We start from the raw sequence: 18645 nt of genomic DNA, 5'->3' as shown, positions 1-18645 counted from the left end.
CCCCGCACCCACCCCCGCAAACCACGCACGCAACCTCAGCATCATCCTGCTCTCCATGACACAGCAAATCAATGCTCTAACCTCCTTCTGCTTCCACACACTCCGCACTCTAAAAAAAATCCTTCAAATGGATTCCCCCAGAGACCAGGAAGACAGTCACCCAGGCACTCATCAGCGGCAGACTAGACTACGGTAACGCCCTCTATGCTGGCACCACACTCAAACTTAAACGCAAGCTCCAGAGAATCCAGAACACAGCCGCACGCCTCGTCCATGGCCTCCCCTGCCACGAACGAATCTCACCACACCTCAAATCCCTTCACTGGCTCCCCATAGACAAGAGAATCACATTCAAGATCCTCTTCCACGCAGACAAATCCCTCCACAACACCGGCCCAACGTACCTCAATGAAAGAGTGAACTTCCACACTCCCACATGCAACCTTCGATCAGCCGACCTCGCCCTAGCCACAGTCCCCTGCATCCAACGCACCACCACAGGAGGCAGGTCCTTCTCCTACCTCGCCCCCAAAACCTGGAACTCCCTACCCACCAACCTTCGCAAAACCAAAGACCTCCTGCTCTTCAGAAAGAACCTCAAGACATGGTTGTTCGAACAGTGACCATCCCTGCTCCCCTCCTTGATCCCCCCCCTCCCAGCGCCTTGAGACACTCACAGGTGAGTAGCGCGCTCTATAAATTTTTTGATTGATTGACGTGAGCCTGACTAGGTGTAGTTGCCTCTGAACACTGGTGGGGTGCCACATGGCCTGCCTTACGAAGGGACCTTGCCAACTAAACTCGCCCTGGCCTAGGGGAACCCACAGCCCACCTCCCCCACCCAGACACCTTGTAATGCGCGCTGAATCAGCAGAATGAGAGTGTACTCACCCCTTGTGGCTACTGTGATGCTCTCAAGCGCCCATCCAACTCCGGATACGCCACCGCCAGGATCCAGAACATCAGGGGGGTCATGGTGCGATGGGCACCCCCATGTTGGGAGGCCATCCCCAGCTGGGCCTCCGCCATCTTCTTGCTCCAGCGGCGAATGTCCTCCCATCTTTTACGGCAGTGGCTGCTCTGTCTGTGGTGGACCCCCAGGGTCCGGACTTCCTTGGCGATGGCACGCCAAATATCCTTCTTCTGGTGGGCGCTGACCTTCAGGAATAGTACAGGGGAAAAGGAGAACATATAACCGTCCGGACCGTCACAGTCATTGGCCTGCGTTCCTACCCTTGCCATGACGCACATGCACTTACCGTCGTTTCATGCACGCCTCATTCTCCCCGCCTATCTTCCATCCACACCACTCGACACAGCCATTGCCCATACAGCATGCTCACAGTGTACTTACCTGTTTGTCTGGAGGACCGTAGAGTAGCGTGTACTGGGGGAGGACCCCATCCACTAGTTTCTCCAACTCCTCTGTGGTGAAGGCAGGGGCCCTTTCCCCAGACACATGAGCCATTGTCTCTTCCAGACTGAGGTCACAGCAGCACTTGCAGTGTAGGTCCTCTCCTGTCGAAGATCAGGTATCAAGTGAGTGAACAGATAGAAAATGGCGGTCACGTCCGTGGCGGTGTGTACCGTCACCGCCGGCGTACATAGTCATTGGCTCCTGGGACCCATAGGGTCCAATGTTAACCAATGCAGGATTGCGCTGCGGTCTTCGACCGCCTACCGCGACGGTGTACAACGCCAGTGCAGTTACCTCATATCCCCTTGTCCCACATAACAGGTCAGGCAGCTGCCATTTCAGAGGGCCACATGGCATTAATTTTAAATGCGTCACACATATCTAGCCCTTGCATACACATTCCGACAGGGACATAGCTGTTTGAAAAGTGTGTGCAATTAAGTAGTGTTTTCGTACCTCAGTGTTGGCTGACCCTCTGATCGCTGTTCTCCTCTATAGAGCACGTCCGCTGGGGCAGGTGAGGAGATGGCGGCATCCTCCGGTGTACAGACCGCTGGTGGACCTGTCGACAATGGAAGAGCGACATGTAATTGTCACCTACAGACTGGACCGTGCCACAATCCTGGAACTGTGTGCCCAGTTGGAGCCGGACCTGATGTCAGCTATCCGCCATCCCACAGGTATCCCCCCTCTAGTGCAGGTGCTGTCAGTACTCCATTTCCTGGCAAGTGGGTCTTTTCAGACGACAGTGGCCATAGCATCAGGGATGTCCCAGCCTATGTTTTCCAACGTGTTGTCCAGAGTGTTGTCTGCCCTGCTGAAACACATGCGCAGCTACATCGTTTTCCCTCAGGTGGAGGATTTGCCAACAGTGAAAGGTGACTTCTATGCCCTGGGACATATCCCCAACATCATAGGTGCCATTGATGGGACACATGTGGCCTTGGTCCCCCCGCAGGAGTGAACAGGTGTACAGAAACCGGAAGAGTTACCATTCTATGAATGTGCAGATGGTGTGTTTGTCCGACCAGTGCATCTCCCATGTGAACGCCAAGTTTCCTGGCTCAGTGCATGACGCTTACATTCTGAGGAATAGCAGCATCCCTTATGTGATGGGGCAACTCCAGAGGCACCGTGTGTGGCTATTAGGTGAGGACATGGACCCTATACCCTGTGAATAGTTGTCTGGGGTTGTGCCTAAGGGTTAGTGTGTGTCTAACAGTTGTCCCTCGACATTTGCAGGTGACTCTGGCTACCCCAACCTGTCATGGCTACTGACCCCAGTGAGAAACCCCAGGACAAGGGCAGAGGAACGCTACAATGAGGCACATGGGCGAACTAGGAGGGTTATAGAGAGGACCTTCGGCCTCCTGAAGGTCAGGTTCAGGTGCCTCCATATGACAGGTGGTTCCCTATTCTACTCACCAAAGAAGGTGTGCCAGATCGTGGTGTGCTGTATGCTTCACAACTTGGCTTTGCGATGACAGGTGCCTTTTCTGCAGGAGGATGGTCCAGATGGAGGTCTTATGGCAGCTGTGGAGCCTGTGGACAGTGAAGACGAGGAAGCAGAAGAAGAGGATATCGACAACAGAAACACAGTGATTCATCAATACTCCCAGTGAGACACAGGTAAGAAGACATCACTGCCTGCTACATCTGATACACTTGTTCTACCTCTCATCTGTCTGTCACTTTCACCCAGTGTATGGACCCTGAGTTGTCACTTTCCCTTTCGATTTCACAGATTTGGGTCCCACTGTGTGACATCTGCTTTCTTTCCTCATGGTCTAGAGCTGTGTGACATAGATATGTTGACAATACAATGGATATATCATTTTTCCTCAATTATTGCAAATACACATTTTCGAAAGCGCAGACTGACTCCATATAGTTTTGTGATTTAAGGGTGTTTATTTAAGTGCTAAATAGTGGAGGGGGTTGTAAAATGGTCAGGGGTGACAAAGTGGGACAAAAGGATGACAATCAGGGTGGTCTCATTTCTTGGCGGGGGTCTTGGCATTGTTCTCTGTCTTTGTCCTGGATCTCAGGGACCGCTTGCGGGGTGGTTCTCCATCTGCAGGGGGTGGGGTGCTGGTGTCGTGGTCCTGTGGCGGTGCCTCCTGTCCACTAGCGCCGGCGGAGGTGGTGGGCAGTTCATCGTCCAGGCTAGTGTCAGGGGCCCCTTCTTGTGCCACAGTGTCCCTCCTGGTGTTCACTAGTTCCTTCAGCACCCCTACAATGGTGAACAGGGTGGAATTGATGGCTTTGAGTTCATCGAGGAACAGCCGCTGGGTCTCCTGAAACTTTGCCAGTACCGTTGCCATCGTCTCCTGGGAATGGTGGTAGGCTCCCATGATGTTGGAGAGGGCCTCGTGGAGAGTGGGTTCCCTGGGCCTGTCCTCCCCCTGTCGTACAGCATCCCTCCCAGTTCCCCTGTGTTCCCCTGTGTTCCTGGGCCTCTGTCTCCTGAACCGTGTACCCACTGCAACTGCCCCCAGGTCCCTGCTGTTGTTGGGGTGGTGGGTTAGCCTGGGTTCCCTGTAGTGGTGGACACACTGCTGCTTGATGTGTCCTGGGGACAGAGGGATGGGCCCACTGGGTGGGTGCGGTGCTGGTGTTTCCAGAGGGGGGAGGCTCTGTTGTGGCTTGTGCCAGTGTGAGGGGAACCGACTGTCCCGAGGTCCCAGATGGGCCGGGCTGGTCATCTAGATCCAGTTAGACAGAGCTGCTGTCATCACTGTGGGCCTCTTCTGTGGGGGGAGTGGACATGTCTGGAACTTCCTGGCCGGTGACGTTGGGTAGGGTCCTGCAGGGGTGTAAAGGCATGATTATTGCATCTGTGTGCGCCATGGTGTGCAATGGGTGGGTGACCCTGTACCCCAGTGCTTGCATTCTTGTGTAGAACCTTGTGTGATAATTGTTTAGGGGTGTGTGTGGGTATGTGCAGTGGCCATACATTGGTGATGGGTGTCCATGCTTTGTTGTTGCATGCAGGGCTTGGTGTTGGGATGGGTGGGTTGTGATAGAGGGACATATGTGAGGAGTTGGAGTGATGGGGGTGAGGGCGAGGGTGGGGGTAAGTGATAGCATGCAGGTAGGGTGGGGGATGAAGTAGTGAAAGCTTTGACTTACCAGAGTCAATTCCTCCAGGTACTCCTGCGAGGCCCTCAGGATGCAGTATAGCCAAGACCTTCTCCTCCCATGTTGTTAGTTGTGGGGGAGGAGGTGGGGGTCCGCCGGCAGTCCTCTGAACCGCGATGTGGTGTCTTGAGACCACGGAACGTACCTTCCCCCGTAGGTCGTTCCACCTCTTCCTGATGTCATCCCGTGTTCTTGGGTGCTGTCCCACTGCGTTGACCATGTCCACGGTTCTGCGCCATAGCTCCTCCTTCCTAGCTATGGTGGTGTGCTGCACCTGTGATCCGAATAGCTGTGGCTCTACCCCGATGATTTCCTCCACCATGACCCTGAGCTCCTCCTCAGAAAACCTGGGATGTCTTTGCGGTGCCATGGGGTGGGGTGGGTGATGTGTGAGGTGGTGTGTGTTGTGATGTGTGGGGTGATGTTTAGGGGTGTGTGGTGTTTTGTGCATCGATGTGTATGTGTGATGGTGTTGTGTGCCTCTGTATGGTGGGGTTGTCTTTGCTGTGCTGTCTCTCTGGCCTTCGTCTAAATTTCTGGTCGTAAGGGTTTGTGGGTGTTTTATATTGTATTGAGTGTGTGGGAGTTGTGTGTGTATGTGTATCAGGTGTGTGTATTTGGAATTGTCCAATGTGGTAGTGTTTTGTAAATGTGTGTGTATTTTGAGCACGGCAGTGTGTACCGCCAATGGAATACCGCGGTTGAAAGACCGCTGTGTGGATTCGTGGGTCGTGATAGTGTGGGAGTATTCCTGTTGGCGTGAAGGGGGAGGTTTTGTTATCGCCAGTTTATCACTGACCTTTGGTGTGGCAGACTTGTGTGAGTGTCTGGATTTTGGCGGATTCCGAGCTGTGGGTCGTAATAGCTGTGGCGGAATTCCACTGCCGCGGCAGTGTGTTGGCGGTCTTCTGCACGGCGGTAAGCGGCATTTACCGCCAATGTTGTAATGCCCCCCTATGTCACTAGATTCAATCTCGCTCAGCTCTGTGATGGGTTTGAAAAGTCTTAAGATATTCCCTATATTCAGAATGTCATGGGCACCCCTTGAACGATATTCTGGTTCAAAGAGTAGTTTAGTAGTTATACAGTTGAGTGGAACCCTTGGAGAGCATAATGACGGCCGTTAATGAGGCAGGACCATCAAGCTGGAAAAGCCTAAGGGAGACTCTGGCCCAGTCACCGCGGCCTCAGTGGAAGGGTCCTGACGACAAAGTAGTGGTGGGGGGGCTGGCTTCCTTGACCCTTAAGGGGCATCCAGAGGGGGGAGTGCAGAGGGAGCTCTCAGATCCACGACATTACAGATGGTAAAATCATGTTACACCAAGGGGTTTGATAATGTAACTGTGATGCCCACGTAGCCATGTACCCCTGAGCTTGTAACAGTAGGAACAGCAAGACAGTTGCCTTTACCTTTCTTGGCCTGACCATGTAATTCTCTAGGAGGAGGAGTTCCATCTCCTCTGGTAGCGACACTGATCAAAAGATCAGGCACATGCTCACTAGGTAGTAAGAGGCCGCCCTGGTTAGTCGTGGAAGAATTAGACAACTCGACCTCCGGCTGCTGTAGTGAGTCATGTTGGATGGATTGGCAGCCTTAATTTACAGTCTCAAGAGACAGTGGGCTCTGCCTTTTATTCCGTTGTTTGCGAAGCCTTTATTTCCCCTCTTGCTTAATAGATGCTGGGCTCCCAAGTCGCACCCCCAACTTTTAAAGAGTCAACTTGTGTCCAAGAGTTAGAATGAGAGTAGGGGACTACATCCATGGATTTGACTCCAGATGAACTAGCCTTCAAATGAACTAAACTGGCCGGGGTGCATTGCTCTGGGACAACAGTATCAGCAAGACGACTTGAAGTGGTGTTTGATGAACTCTTTGCTGAGTGAAAATAATCATCCAGTGTTTTAACTTTTTTTGTTTTTCCGTGCTACATCTGAATGAAACTTCAGATTCAGTGGGGTGGCCGGGGGCATAGAGCAGGATAGACACCTCTTAGTTTCAGCCAAGATTGAGCTAAAAAAGGTAGGAACAGATGACAAACTTTCTGTAATCGGAGAACAACAACAGGCTGCTTGAGCTAAGTTGGCGTTCGTTTGCGCTCTGATAATTAGCTGGTTTACATTTTCTATTTTGAGATTAATCCCCGCAACATAAGTGGCTAATGTATCCAACAACTCGACTTGCACATCCAGCTTATCAAAGTGATAATTCAGGGCCAAGACAGTAGATTGCAAAGTTTGAAGAAACTGAGACCAAACAGGGCCACTAGATGAGGCTGTAGAGTTAGGCGCAGCATTTAGTTGGATATCAGCACCGTCCACGGGTTCAGTTTGAAGGCAAGATAGATCCAGGAGCGATTGATCATTGAACTCCCTTTCATTAAACTCTGTTTGAGTGGTGCAGTTAAATGCCCGGCTGGGAGAACTTGTAGGAAGCATAGGAAGAATACTGCCAGTTGGACTGCGAGTCCATTGTGTGGCCGGGGTGCTGGTCAAATAAGCCATACTATGGTCCAACTAGCAATCTTGGTTGATTGAAGCCTGCATATTCTGCCATGAAGGCACTGCAGGGGAGGCAACTCAATCCGTGGCGTCAAAGGAGTGGTCACTTGAAATAACTATTGGAGACAACTCATGCTTCGGTGAAACCCCAACCGAATCTACCTGTGACATCAAACAACTTAGATTGTCTTTAGGGTCTAACCGCTTAATGGAAGCCTCCCCTGTCACTGTGGGGCTTGCTGAGCCAGAATGGTCCACAAAAATGACTGGAGATAGAGACTGATGTACTAGTGCATGTTTTTCCAAAGATCAGGAGGCATTTGGTAACACCTCCGTGGCGCCAGACATCGGAAGTGGGACCGAACCCACACCGGGCTGAGTGGCTCCGCCTTCACCTTCGCTGCAGCTGGTTTTGTTTTCTTGAAATAGGCCAACAGAGGGGGCTCACAAGGCTTCAGTGAGCTTGATTGAGACAGATTAATGACAGGAACATGGGGGTTCAAGATTGCAGTACTAAGCCATCCATCATTATGTAAAATAATCGGGGAAGTCGCTACCACATTGGGACTGAAGCAGGAGGGATGACCCCCCTTCGCTGGGGCCTGGTGACTGCTGAGCAGATGCACTGCGTCCCCATGACAGCACTTCTTGTGCTTTTTGGGAGGTGACAAGATCTTTCCTTGCTTTGCCAGACCTCATGGTGGGTTCAGTTCTTAGACCACTCCCTTCAGGATAGCCAATATACTATAAGAACAGTCAATATATCTATATATGCATCGAACAACTTGTGGAGGGGGTTTAGTGGCTTAACACATACAAGGGTAGAAGTGGGAACGTGTGAGCAAGGGCAGCACAGGACAGCACAGCCCGTGCAGACCGCACTGGCCTAGGACCAGCTGCCTCCACCTGACGCTGTTTGCCTGCAGCCTAAGCTTCCGCCCCCTCACAGTCCCCACATTACTCCACTTACTTTCAGCTTGACTCTCGACGTCCTAGAGCCGAAAAACTCTAAAGGGCCCCCAGTCGGAAACAGGGGCTCAGGGAATCAGTTGCAGCTCACGGGAGAGAAAAGGGGTGGGTGGTGCGGGGAGAGGAGGGTGATGAGGGAGGCACAAAAAAAAAATGATAATAAAAATGAAATGTACCTTTTTTCCCTGCCACTCCATTCACTCTGCTTCTCCATTGCAGGCTGCTACAGGCACAGGCTCCCAGCATGCCGTGTGCCCAATCCTAACGCTGCTCAAAGCAGAGTCAGGATTGGCTGGGAGTGCCCAGCAAGGGTGCTCCCAGGACGACTGGGAGCCTGTGCAGGTAGTTGCTGGGCTGGAGAGAGCCCTGTGCGCATGTGTTTGGCCGGCCCCTAACCGCAAGCCAAACATACATGGGCACTGAGAGGGAGTGTTGTGCACTCCCCCTCCTTCCACGTCACGCCCGTGGCCCCACCCACTTTTATAGAAACAACATAATAACCTGAGTTTATTATGTTATTTCTATAAAAGGCTCTGCCCGCCTCCAGCAGTCAAAATCCGGGACCCAGGACACTGGGGTTCGTGGGTCAAGGACACCAATGGCCCCCACAGCCCCTCTACCGCAGGAGGCCAGGGCATGCCGAACGCTGAATGCCACACACCGGACCGCCGGAGCTAAGGCTCGGAGTTCAGTGACTCCTCCCACCACCAGCAGCAGCACTATAGTTTGTAGAATCTCCCCTTTGTCCTGTAGCTGTAATCTACGTGCTAACAGGAAACACAGAAAAGAGCAAACAAGATAATAGTAATACCTTCTCCTTTTTTTTCTTGGCGAACTTATCTCAGAAACCTATAGGAGGGGGACACCTTCCTGCATAAGAACAATTCTTAGAGGCATTTTCTTCTTTCGATGTGTGCTGCAGAACGCAGGACATATGTAGAGACGAAGTAATAAGGAGATATAAAAATATTTCTCCTTGTTATGCCTCACTGGGGAAGGCGTGGGATTTAGACGCATTCCGAGTTTTACTAGCTTTAGTAAATCTAGAATGCGCAAAAGTCCAAGGATGGGTGCATTGGAACACCCATGCTCTACACATGGAACACCCCCCCCCAGCTTGAAAGATAACATATCACAGCGTAAGCAGCTGTGTTGTGTTACATTTCTTTATAGAGCCAAAAAAAGGCGGCACAAATCACTCCTTGCATGGCTTTGTAAATATTACTAAGTCTCTGCATTGTCCTTGCCTCACCTTGCACAACGCAATGAGAACGCAAGGACAACGCAAAGGCTTGATAAACATGGGCCACAGTACATGCTGACTGTGGACACCTAACTCACAGATTAATGGTAATGAACTAGAAAACGCTGAAGACTTTTATTATTGTGTTATCGGGCCCAAGCTAGGTTGCTTTGGCCTGATCAGAAAGTAATTAACACTATGAGCAGATTTAAAGCTAAACTTGGGTCCCAGTCAATGTATCTGGCAGTAAGGGCCTATCAAGCAAAGATTTGATTCAGCAACATATGGTACAGGAATATGAAGTTGTAAATTGTTATTTTTTTGCAATAAGTGAGTACATTTTGCGTGTAACACCTATATGTCAATTATGGCCAGTGATGAGGACTAAATGTATTACAGACAACACAGTACTTAAGTTGGCTCTATTTTTTGTACGTATGGACAAATAACTATGCCTCGTGCTGGAGGATATCCTCGAAGGAAGTCATCACTAATACTTTCATGTGACAATATTATAGGGCAGATTTACTAACTTTCATGTAACAGAGCGCAGCAAATCAAGTTTGTGCACGTCTGTGGCACACGCCCAGCACAAATTGTTAGTACTTGCAAATATGTATTGTATGCTACCTGTGAGACTGGTGACAGGTGGAGGAAAAATATAGCTGCAGGTTCACCATGTATAAGTGATCTGTTGTCTCTTAAGTTATTCTGAAGATGGACCCCACAAAAGGAGGTCCATAACCATTTTGTTTATCTTCATTATCACTGGTTCATCTTGAGTGGTCTCCCATTGTCTGGGGGACGATTATAGGACTGTTATGGTTTAAATGACACACAAGGCAAAAATGATGCTGGTAGGAGTAGTGTTGGAAGGGTCTCCCTAAATTGGGTGAATTCTCCAGCACCATTTCTACTGGCATCAGGTCTGCCAAACGGGAAGTTATCGGTGGTGGACCTGAGATGCCTCTGCCATCAGGTTTATCACTTTTCATTCACTTTAAGTACGAATTAATGAACCAAAAGGAGGCCAGACGGGACATCTGCCAATTTTGGACAGATGTCCGATCAATTTGCCTATAAATAGGCTTGTTAAAACTTAAGTGATTGACTGTAAAACATTACCATATATAGCATATTATTGCTATTACTGTACATGTTGTAAATTCGATGTGATCAGGGTTGAATCAAAAATTAAGATCACAAGAGATAGAACTAGCCGGATTTTTTTCCTTTCCATGTCTTTTTGATTGAATATTTAACTCCTATTAAAAGAACTTGCAAAAACAAAAGTTAAAAAAAGATAATATACAGCGATTTTGGCTAAAGAAAATATCTTTGTAAATCACATATTTGGATTCACAAAGAAATGTTGCATCTCAGCATTCATTCGGCTTTCTCCATCTCATGCTGAAACGTATCCCAGTCTCCTGCAAGCCTCAGGCATATCTTAGGCAAAATTACAATTTTCATAATTTTCTGGATACACACATATCTGTTAATCCATTGATAGGAATCCGTCTACACTATGGAACATTGTCTTTTATAGTTCTAAGATATTTGTGAAACGTCAGATATAATGTTTCCGTTTACATGTAAAACATGTTGCCTCATGAAGGTTTCTCTCGATCAACATTCCTAAAATTACGATGGTGTTCAACTGCATTTGCAAAGAATTCCTGTCAGTTTTTGACATACATCTCAAACAGCTTTGGCATAACCAGTACAAAAAATATTGGGAAATTCACTAGGATTCTCCTTTCTCAGTCATATAGTAGAAAGAAAGAATTTTCTTGAAAGATAATTTTCAATAAAAGTAAACAGGTGGTGAAAGTGGCGGAATTGAAATCTGAAGCGTTTTAATTTCCCAAACATACCGAACATGATTATGAAGGAGTAGATTAAAAACTGTCTGTTCCTCTTTTAATTTAATGGTAAAGGTTTTCTATTAAAAGTCTTCCTTCCTCCATACATAAAATTTAGATGCTCTCAACAGCACTTATTGCTGGTTCATTCTGGAGCAAGTCTAGAAGTATAGATAAGATTAAGAATAGAACTGGATATGTTTTAGAACACCAGCCAGGTTACAACTTTGCAGGTGGCCACCATATTTGCAAAGATCTGTTTCCTTTCTTGGGCCCAAATTCACTAAAGATTTATGCCTGTGCAAAGCAATGCAAATCAATGCAGTCTTGCAAGGGTATTTACGATCCAAAAAGATGTTTTGTGCCAGAAAGGCATCTTTTTACTCAGCGTAAAGTCCCTTTGCCTTGCTTTGCGACAAGAGGGTGTTACTCAGACCGAACATCGCAAATACTCATAACTTTGAAGGTGAAGTCCAGACTTCTAAGAGAGCTAGACTGGGCTTTTGTGTCAAAAGCTTACGCCTCCTTGAAGCAGGCAATAACATGGAGAAACTGTTTATTTCTCAAAATACCCTTGCATTGCAGGTATGCTGCAGTGCAAAGTACACATCAAATGCATGAATCCTTTTATGTTCGTCTAGGCATAGGAATATGTACTGGAACAGGATGCTTGCAATACATATCCTCTGCTAGACGGTGCATACCTACCTCTGCATCATGGTGCAAGGCTGTGATATGAGCAAGGCTTCCCATGTGTGCACCAGAGTAGCGGATAGCTGAAGAAGCAGGCAAATCTTAATGGATATGTCCCTGGCTTTGTCTCCCCACTTGCGCATCACAGCAAAGCAAATTTGATTGCTGTGCTGCACTGTAATGAGTAGCTTGAAAAAATAATAAATCTGGCCTTCGTTTTTACTCACTACTGCAGAATTTCTGCACAAGTGGCAGAAATTATGCTTTTAAAACTGACACCTCACTTGTAAAATTCTGCAGATTTTTGATTTTGTGAATTAAAATACTTAATTCTTGAGTGGAGATCATGCTCTTTGAGTGCAAACAGTTTAAAATGGGCATGTAGAAAGTGTTGAGACTCGAACCCTTTTTGTGAATCCAACTGTACGGAATGGCAAACGAAGAAAAAAATTATATAAATGCTTATAAGAATTTATTATGTGATACGAAAATATTTCAAAGCTAAATACAATGCAATGTACGTGGCCCTATTCACTGTTGAGCGCAATTGAGTGTATAACCTTTTTACTGAAAAGTAATTCTTTTTAATCTTTATCTTCAGGTTAAGCATCACGCATATTTGAAACCTGAGTAATTGTTTGGGAATGGACAGAAGATTTTCTAATGGTTCCTTCTAATAGCTCTCCGGTGGCACGACCAGAAGGCAACTTCACGTTTTGCAGTCTCCAAATAAAACACCCATTATTTGTTGTAACAGGATACGGAAGAGGGAGTGTTTTCTGATTGCATCCTTTAAAGTTGACCATATAACTCCATGTAGATAGTAATTTCTCAAAATGAAGAACTTGCAAAGGCTGGCTCTGCACCTTAACAATCCTTGGTGAAGCATGCTTAAAAGGAGGTCAAGAAAAATACAAAATAGACCACAACATTATTGGAGGACTTGACCACACTACTCAGACAAGGAAGCTACACAACTGTACTGCTCCCACAATGCTCTGGAGTGCAGTACCAAGCGTATTTCAGGAGAATAGTTGCCATAAACCACATGAGACCAACCTAAGTTTGAGATCATTAAAGTTTCAGTGAGTATCAATAGTAGTCCATCCTAGTCAGCATCCATGGCAAGTGATGAAACTAGTGCAGGTCTGGCTTCAAGTCTGGCCAAGCCACGAAAAAGGGCTGCTTTGAGGCTACTTTCATTAGGAAAGACAGAGTTTCATGACCAGGGTGATAGTCAAGAATTACATTTGTCCTGTGCAAAACATGTTGATGACAAAGAAAAAAACTGTTTCAAATCCACTTTTGAAAATGAAGTTCAAGGTAGAAGACATACGCTTAAGAGAGGCTCCCATCACAAGAAATTCCTAATCTTATTTCAAAGAAAAACGCCCTGTGGGTGTATGGAAAGTGAAGCTAAACAGTCAGGTGAAGGCAACGGTATGGCATCAGATGCTACAGTTTCCAGCACAAGGCAAGTGGAGAAAGGAGTCGATGAACCGAAGGTATGTTCTATCAGCACAAAGTCAGGCGCAGGTTCTGAGTCAGAAAAGACTTGCTTTCCTTTAAAGATACTACTCCACCTGAAAACACCTCAAAAGAAATCTAAGGACAATAGACAGTTAACACAAGTGGAGCTAGTCAAGGAAAGTAAGGGTGCCACTTTAACAGGGTGGAGGAATGGGTGGTCTGGTATCAGAAGCAAAAGAAAAGAAGACAACCCTGAGATACAAAGCTTGAAGAAAGCACCTGCCATGTGGCGATCACTCGAACAAGATGTTACAAGAGCAGAAAACACGGGTGAAGGATTATGTAGATCTTGTGGTGAAGGAAAACACCAATGTAATACCCTGAAGCAATGGGGACAACAAGGAGGAACCATCGACATCTGCCAAGAGAACTCCATTGTTACCAGCACAAAAGAAAGGAACAGAGAGGAGCTGGCTTTACTAGCTCGCACGAAACAGTGTGCAGCTAGGACTGAAGGGGTTTTAAAATCCAGAAAGTATATGAAAATGAAGTCATGGAGGACAGCCCCTTTTATGACCAATTCAGAGCCACAATGTAGACAAAATGAAGCACCCAGTGAAGGAGATCCTGAAGCTATAGTTATTAATACTACACCAATATCAGAAAGTTCCGATGATCTTGACGGAAGAGCTCAAGCTTCGAAACCGTACTCAAAGTTATCTTTCTTCAGAAAGATAAGGCAATATAATCGGCTGCGTAAGACAACAAAGGACTTAAATACCAACACTGAATGTGAGTCTGTTTATGAAGACAAAAGTGCTTCTTATGATGCTGCCAGCGAGGGCATAACTGTAGCAGAGGCAGCTTCTAATTTCATGATCTCTGCAAATTACAGTTGTACAACACATGCAGCAAAGCCCACTGCACCTACTGCCAGAGACAAAGCTGCATCGCTAGCAGACCTCTCTACAGCAGGTCCCATGGTATCTCAGAATGACGATACTGCAGCAGAGGGTGAAGGACCTGAGCTTCGTGAGGATGTTATTGCAGCAGGGCTCACAGTAGATCAGGAGATTGCAGAGCTAATAGACCCCATGGGATGCCAAAAGAAAGTTACTGGTGCGGGTGTTATGATTGCACAAGCAGATGTTAGTGCAGCAAATGTAATGGGCACCATGGAATCTCAAAACAATGTTACTGTAGCAAAGCTCATGACAACACCAGAGGTTGTTACTATCCCACAAACAGCAGGTGTCATGATACTTCAAAGGGATGTTGATACAGAGAAAGTAGAAAACATCTTTCTAGCTCAGAAGGATGTTACTGCATCAATGACGAGAGTACTCATAGCATCAGAGGAGGACGGTCTTCCAAAAGAGATATCAGGATCTTTAATTATCCAGGAGGATAGCACTGCAGGTCCAGTTATATTGCAGAGCGTGGTTACTGCAGCAAAAACAGTATCCCCTATGACTTCCAATGTGGATGCTCCTGGAGCACTACTTATGGTACCTCAGGACCTAACATTGGGGAACCCCACAGCATCTCAAGCAGATATTAGTTCAACAAAGGTTTCAGGGCCCCTACTATGTCAAAAGGATGCTCTTAATGAAAAAGTAACAGATTCTCTGGTATTGAAGGAAAATATTACTATGACAAAGGTATCAGACCCCACACAATCTGGGAACATCACTTTGGAACAGGTATTATTCCCTACAGCTAATGAAGTAGAATCTGTTACAGATTTAGACTCTGGTAATGAAACCTCAGCTAGGCCCCAGGTAATTTCAGGTAGGAAGCACATTTCCCGTGGAAAGCAGGCCCACATATCACCAAGTCACAGTTTGGCTTGTGATTCGGCACAATATTCTCCAGAAACTAAAAGAGAGGAGATAAACAATATTGTCACAGACAGGTTCATGGGAGCATTTGCCACCAACAAACCTAACAACAATTGCAAAATGCTGGCAATGTACAAAGATGTCCATGATATGAAATGTCCACTAGTCTCAGCCAACAGTGAGTCTGAAGACAACCATGGGTGTAAAAGCTTGGTGAACAGTGAAACACCGCCCAGAGTCAATCATGCCGACAGGGACAGAGATAACACAAGTGAGACCGGCAAAGAAGATTCACAAAAAGAATCAGTTCAAGATGTGAAGACCAGTACATGCTGCGGACTGTTTACTGATCTGCACCTCCAGGATAACAGTGCAAGGGTCAAGAAAAGGGTTCAATATCTATCACATTTTCCAACAGATAAAGCCATGCAAGAAGTTAATGTGAATATCACTCAGATCTCTGCAATATCCCAGTTGTCTTGTCCAGAATTTAAAGGTGGTAATAAATGGAAGAATCAGAATGGGTGGGATGCTCCACTTCTGTCATGTGTGCACCCCTCAGCTCAAGAAAACACACACAAAGACTTTGCTGAGCTCTTGGTATGCTGTGGAAGAAATGACATAGAAACACCTTCAGCACATGTCTTGCCAGACACTTCTTGTGAACACGGTTCTGTGCAGATGCTCCTGGAGGAAAGCACAAGACAACAAACCGAGTCTGCCTATGAAGAGGACATGCCGGAAGATAACAAAAATACCATGTCCGTGTTAAGTGATGACAAGGAGCAAACATGGAATTTTCACAAAATCCTTCAGGATTCACCTACGAGCTGCCCCTCCAATAAAATAAATCAAGAGGAAGATGGCATGTTTGAGGGCTATACGACAAACCAAAACTTCAGGCCAGAGGAGAAAAACAGTAGCCCGTCTAGAATGAAAAGTGCAAGAAATATAATGGCCAGAACTGTGGATGTGACCAGTCTGGAAAAGAACATGAAGTCTGACAGAGGTCAACAAAATGCTAGCAGGCAGACCGGTCCCATCGCCAATGAAGTGAGCGATCTCAGCATGGGCTCACATGAGCGTGGGAAAAGGTTGCTCTATGAAAGTGCTGTGGAGATTGTGCAGACCGCTGTCCAGGCAGCAACTGGTCACATTGCCGAGATGCAGCAGGCACAGGACTGGAATTGGGATTTCCAAGTGTCTTAGTCTCCAGCTGCGGAGCACTGTTCATTAGCTGTTTTCTGAGCACGTAACTCATCCTGGGTCCTTTGAAGCTGCATAGGTATCTTAACTGGATGGCAGCATCCCCGGACCATGGCCAATCATACTCCTTTTCTCCCATCACGAGGGCATGCAGTATTAAATGTATCCGTCTTTAACAGGGCTGTGGGTACCAGCCGCGTATTGACAGCATCCAGCACTTAGAATTCCAAGTCAGGCAGGTTTTTAGCACTAAACAACACTGTGAAATCAAAGAAAACTCTTTGACAATGTTATGCTTCGGTTCTGCTACATTACTCAGCATTATCTTGCCAAAAAATGCAGAATTGGTTCGGATCACACAGGCAGCATCTCTCTTAACATGGATCTGGCTCTTCAGTTTTCTATGGGAAATATGAGCTTGCAGTCCCTGAAAGATTTAAGGTAGAGAGGACCCTTAAAAGTGTAAATGCAATTAATTTGTGTTTTGATGCCTTCAGCTGCTGCTGCACAGTATAAGGTCTATCCTCATCAATATTCTGTTGAGAACATTTGGAGGGCATAACTATATAACAGCATGTTTGTGATATCTTGACTACCCACCTTTATTTTTCTCACTACCTGTAGTAAATAGTAACCCATCCGCTTTGCCTGGGCCGTGATACTCTTATAAGCCACGCCATATTCTGCACATTATATTCTGTGCTGCTTTTAGCATTATTGATGAATACTGTAGAGCAGTGTTTTTTTACTTGACTTCTAAGGACCCCCCACTTAATCGTTAATGAAATCTGGAGACCCCCACTGAAAATTATTAGAACTGGAAGACCCCCTACTAAGTCCTTATTGTAATCCAGGGACACCTGCATAAGCAATTTTGATGATTTGAATCGCAAAACAATACACAAACAAGCATCCATCAAACAAAAACATATGATGAAATATTTTATTAAATTGAGGAATATAAAAAAACAACGAATTTTTAATTTTAATGGGAAGGTTGGTTCTAAACTCATTTGTCCAAATTATATCCTGTTTGATGCACTTGCACTGCTCCCACGAATCAACCTAAGGATACCAACTTAATTTTGGGTCTCCAATTTCAAATTCCTGCACATTTCTAGAACATTTTAAAGTTCAATTTTACATATTCTTTCTTTACTTCTGTACACTTTATTAACCTGTTAATATTACTCTAATGTATGAGGAGTTTGTGGACCCCCACGGGTCCCCGAACCACAGGTTAAGAACCACTGATGTAGAGTGTCCGCCAGCAAAACTGGAAATGTTTCAGAAGGTCACGGCACCTACTACATCACACCTAGCTTTGTTTTCTGGGAAATTGCTCTTAAAAAAATGCTCTTGGGACTGGGCCTCACAAAGTAAAAAAAAAAGATAAACTGCACAAAGGAACAGCTGTTGTGTGAGGTTTTTATATATTCCCTGGTTAAAGAGTAACGATTATGCCAATAACATAATGTATTTGTGTAGAAAACACTCAATTACTGTGCGAATGGGGAGGAGGGGACACAAAATCTTTGATCTAACAATGTACTACCCATTTCAGACATAGGTATTGATCAGACACTAGAAGGAAAGAAAATTGGTTAAAAAAGATGACCCACAGGGGAGTGGCTATTTATATAAATAGCAACACCACATAATATAATAAAATGATGGACAGAGGGTTGAAACTTTTCAAATACTCACCCCCAGTCACAGATCTGGGTTTAATCCATTGTTATTTCGCGCAGCACGTTACCCCAGTTTGGACTCAGCCATATGCAAATCAGTCTTGACCCTGTTCTCCATGGGAACAGTCCAGCCCGAACTGCAAGGCCAGGTCCTCCCTGGACTGAAAACAAACATCCTGGGACCGGTGCCTGGGTCCAAAAAGGGTGGCATAGTGAGCAAAAGAACAATGGATTAATCCCAGATTTGTGACTAGGTGTGAGAGTTTGAAAAGTTTCAGCACTTCGTCCATCATCCTTGACTGTTGCTAATGTTGCCATAAATTGGCTAGGGTCTGCAGAGACGTGGTCCCTTGCTTACTGTGCGACTGGATTCAAGCCCCTTCCTGCCCCTTCAGCTCACTCTTGCAGATTTCTGCATTCTCCCTTTGTGACGCTTTTTCGTTTTTCTCTTCCTCCGTCTTTCCCATTAGTGTCTTTTGCTCACTGTAAATGCCTGGTACAAAAAACGTAGTGCTGGCCCGGGGCACAGGCTCAAATTAAGCACTGCTGTGGCCCAGAAATATTGTTTTATCGTTTAGCTCCTGGCTTAGCCAGGGTGGCGAGACTCCTC

At 46.4% G+C, this 18645-nt stretch overlaps 1 protein-coding gene across 2 annotated transcripts in view; it reads left to right on the top strand.

Annotated features, from left to right (window-relative positions):
- Positions 1-18284, top strand: part of LOC138259330 (uncharacterized) — a 53849-nt gene extending 35565 nt beyond the window's left edge. For both annotated transcript variants that reach the window (XM_069206969.1, XM_069206968.1), the window contains exon 2: positions 12429-18284. In XM_069206969.1, the coding sequence (XP_069063070.1) occupies positions 12949-16347 (3399 nt within the window). In that variant the 5' untranslated portion in view covers positions 12429-12948 and the 3' untranslated portion in view covers positions 16348-18284. The remainder of the gene's footprint in view (positions 1-12428) is intronic.
- Positions 18285-18645: the final 361 nt, after the last annotated feature.

The sequence above is a fragment of the Pleurodeles waltl genome, chromosome 9 (genome assembly GCF_031143425.1).
Source record: "Pleurodeles waltl isolate 20211129_DDA chromosome 9, aPleWal1.hap1.20221129, whole genome shotgun sequence".
Taxonomy (NCBI): domain Eukaryota; kingdom Metazoa; phylum Chordata; class Amphibia; order Caudata; family Salamandridae; genus Pleurodeles; species Pleurodeles waltl.
This window is presented reverse-complemented; position numbering and strand designations above follow the sequence as displayed.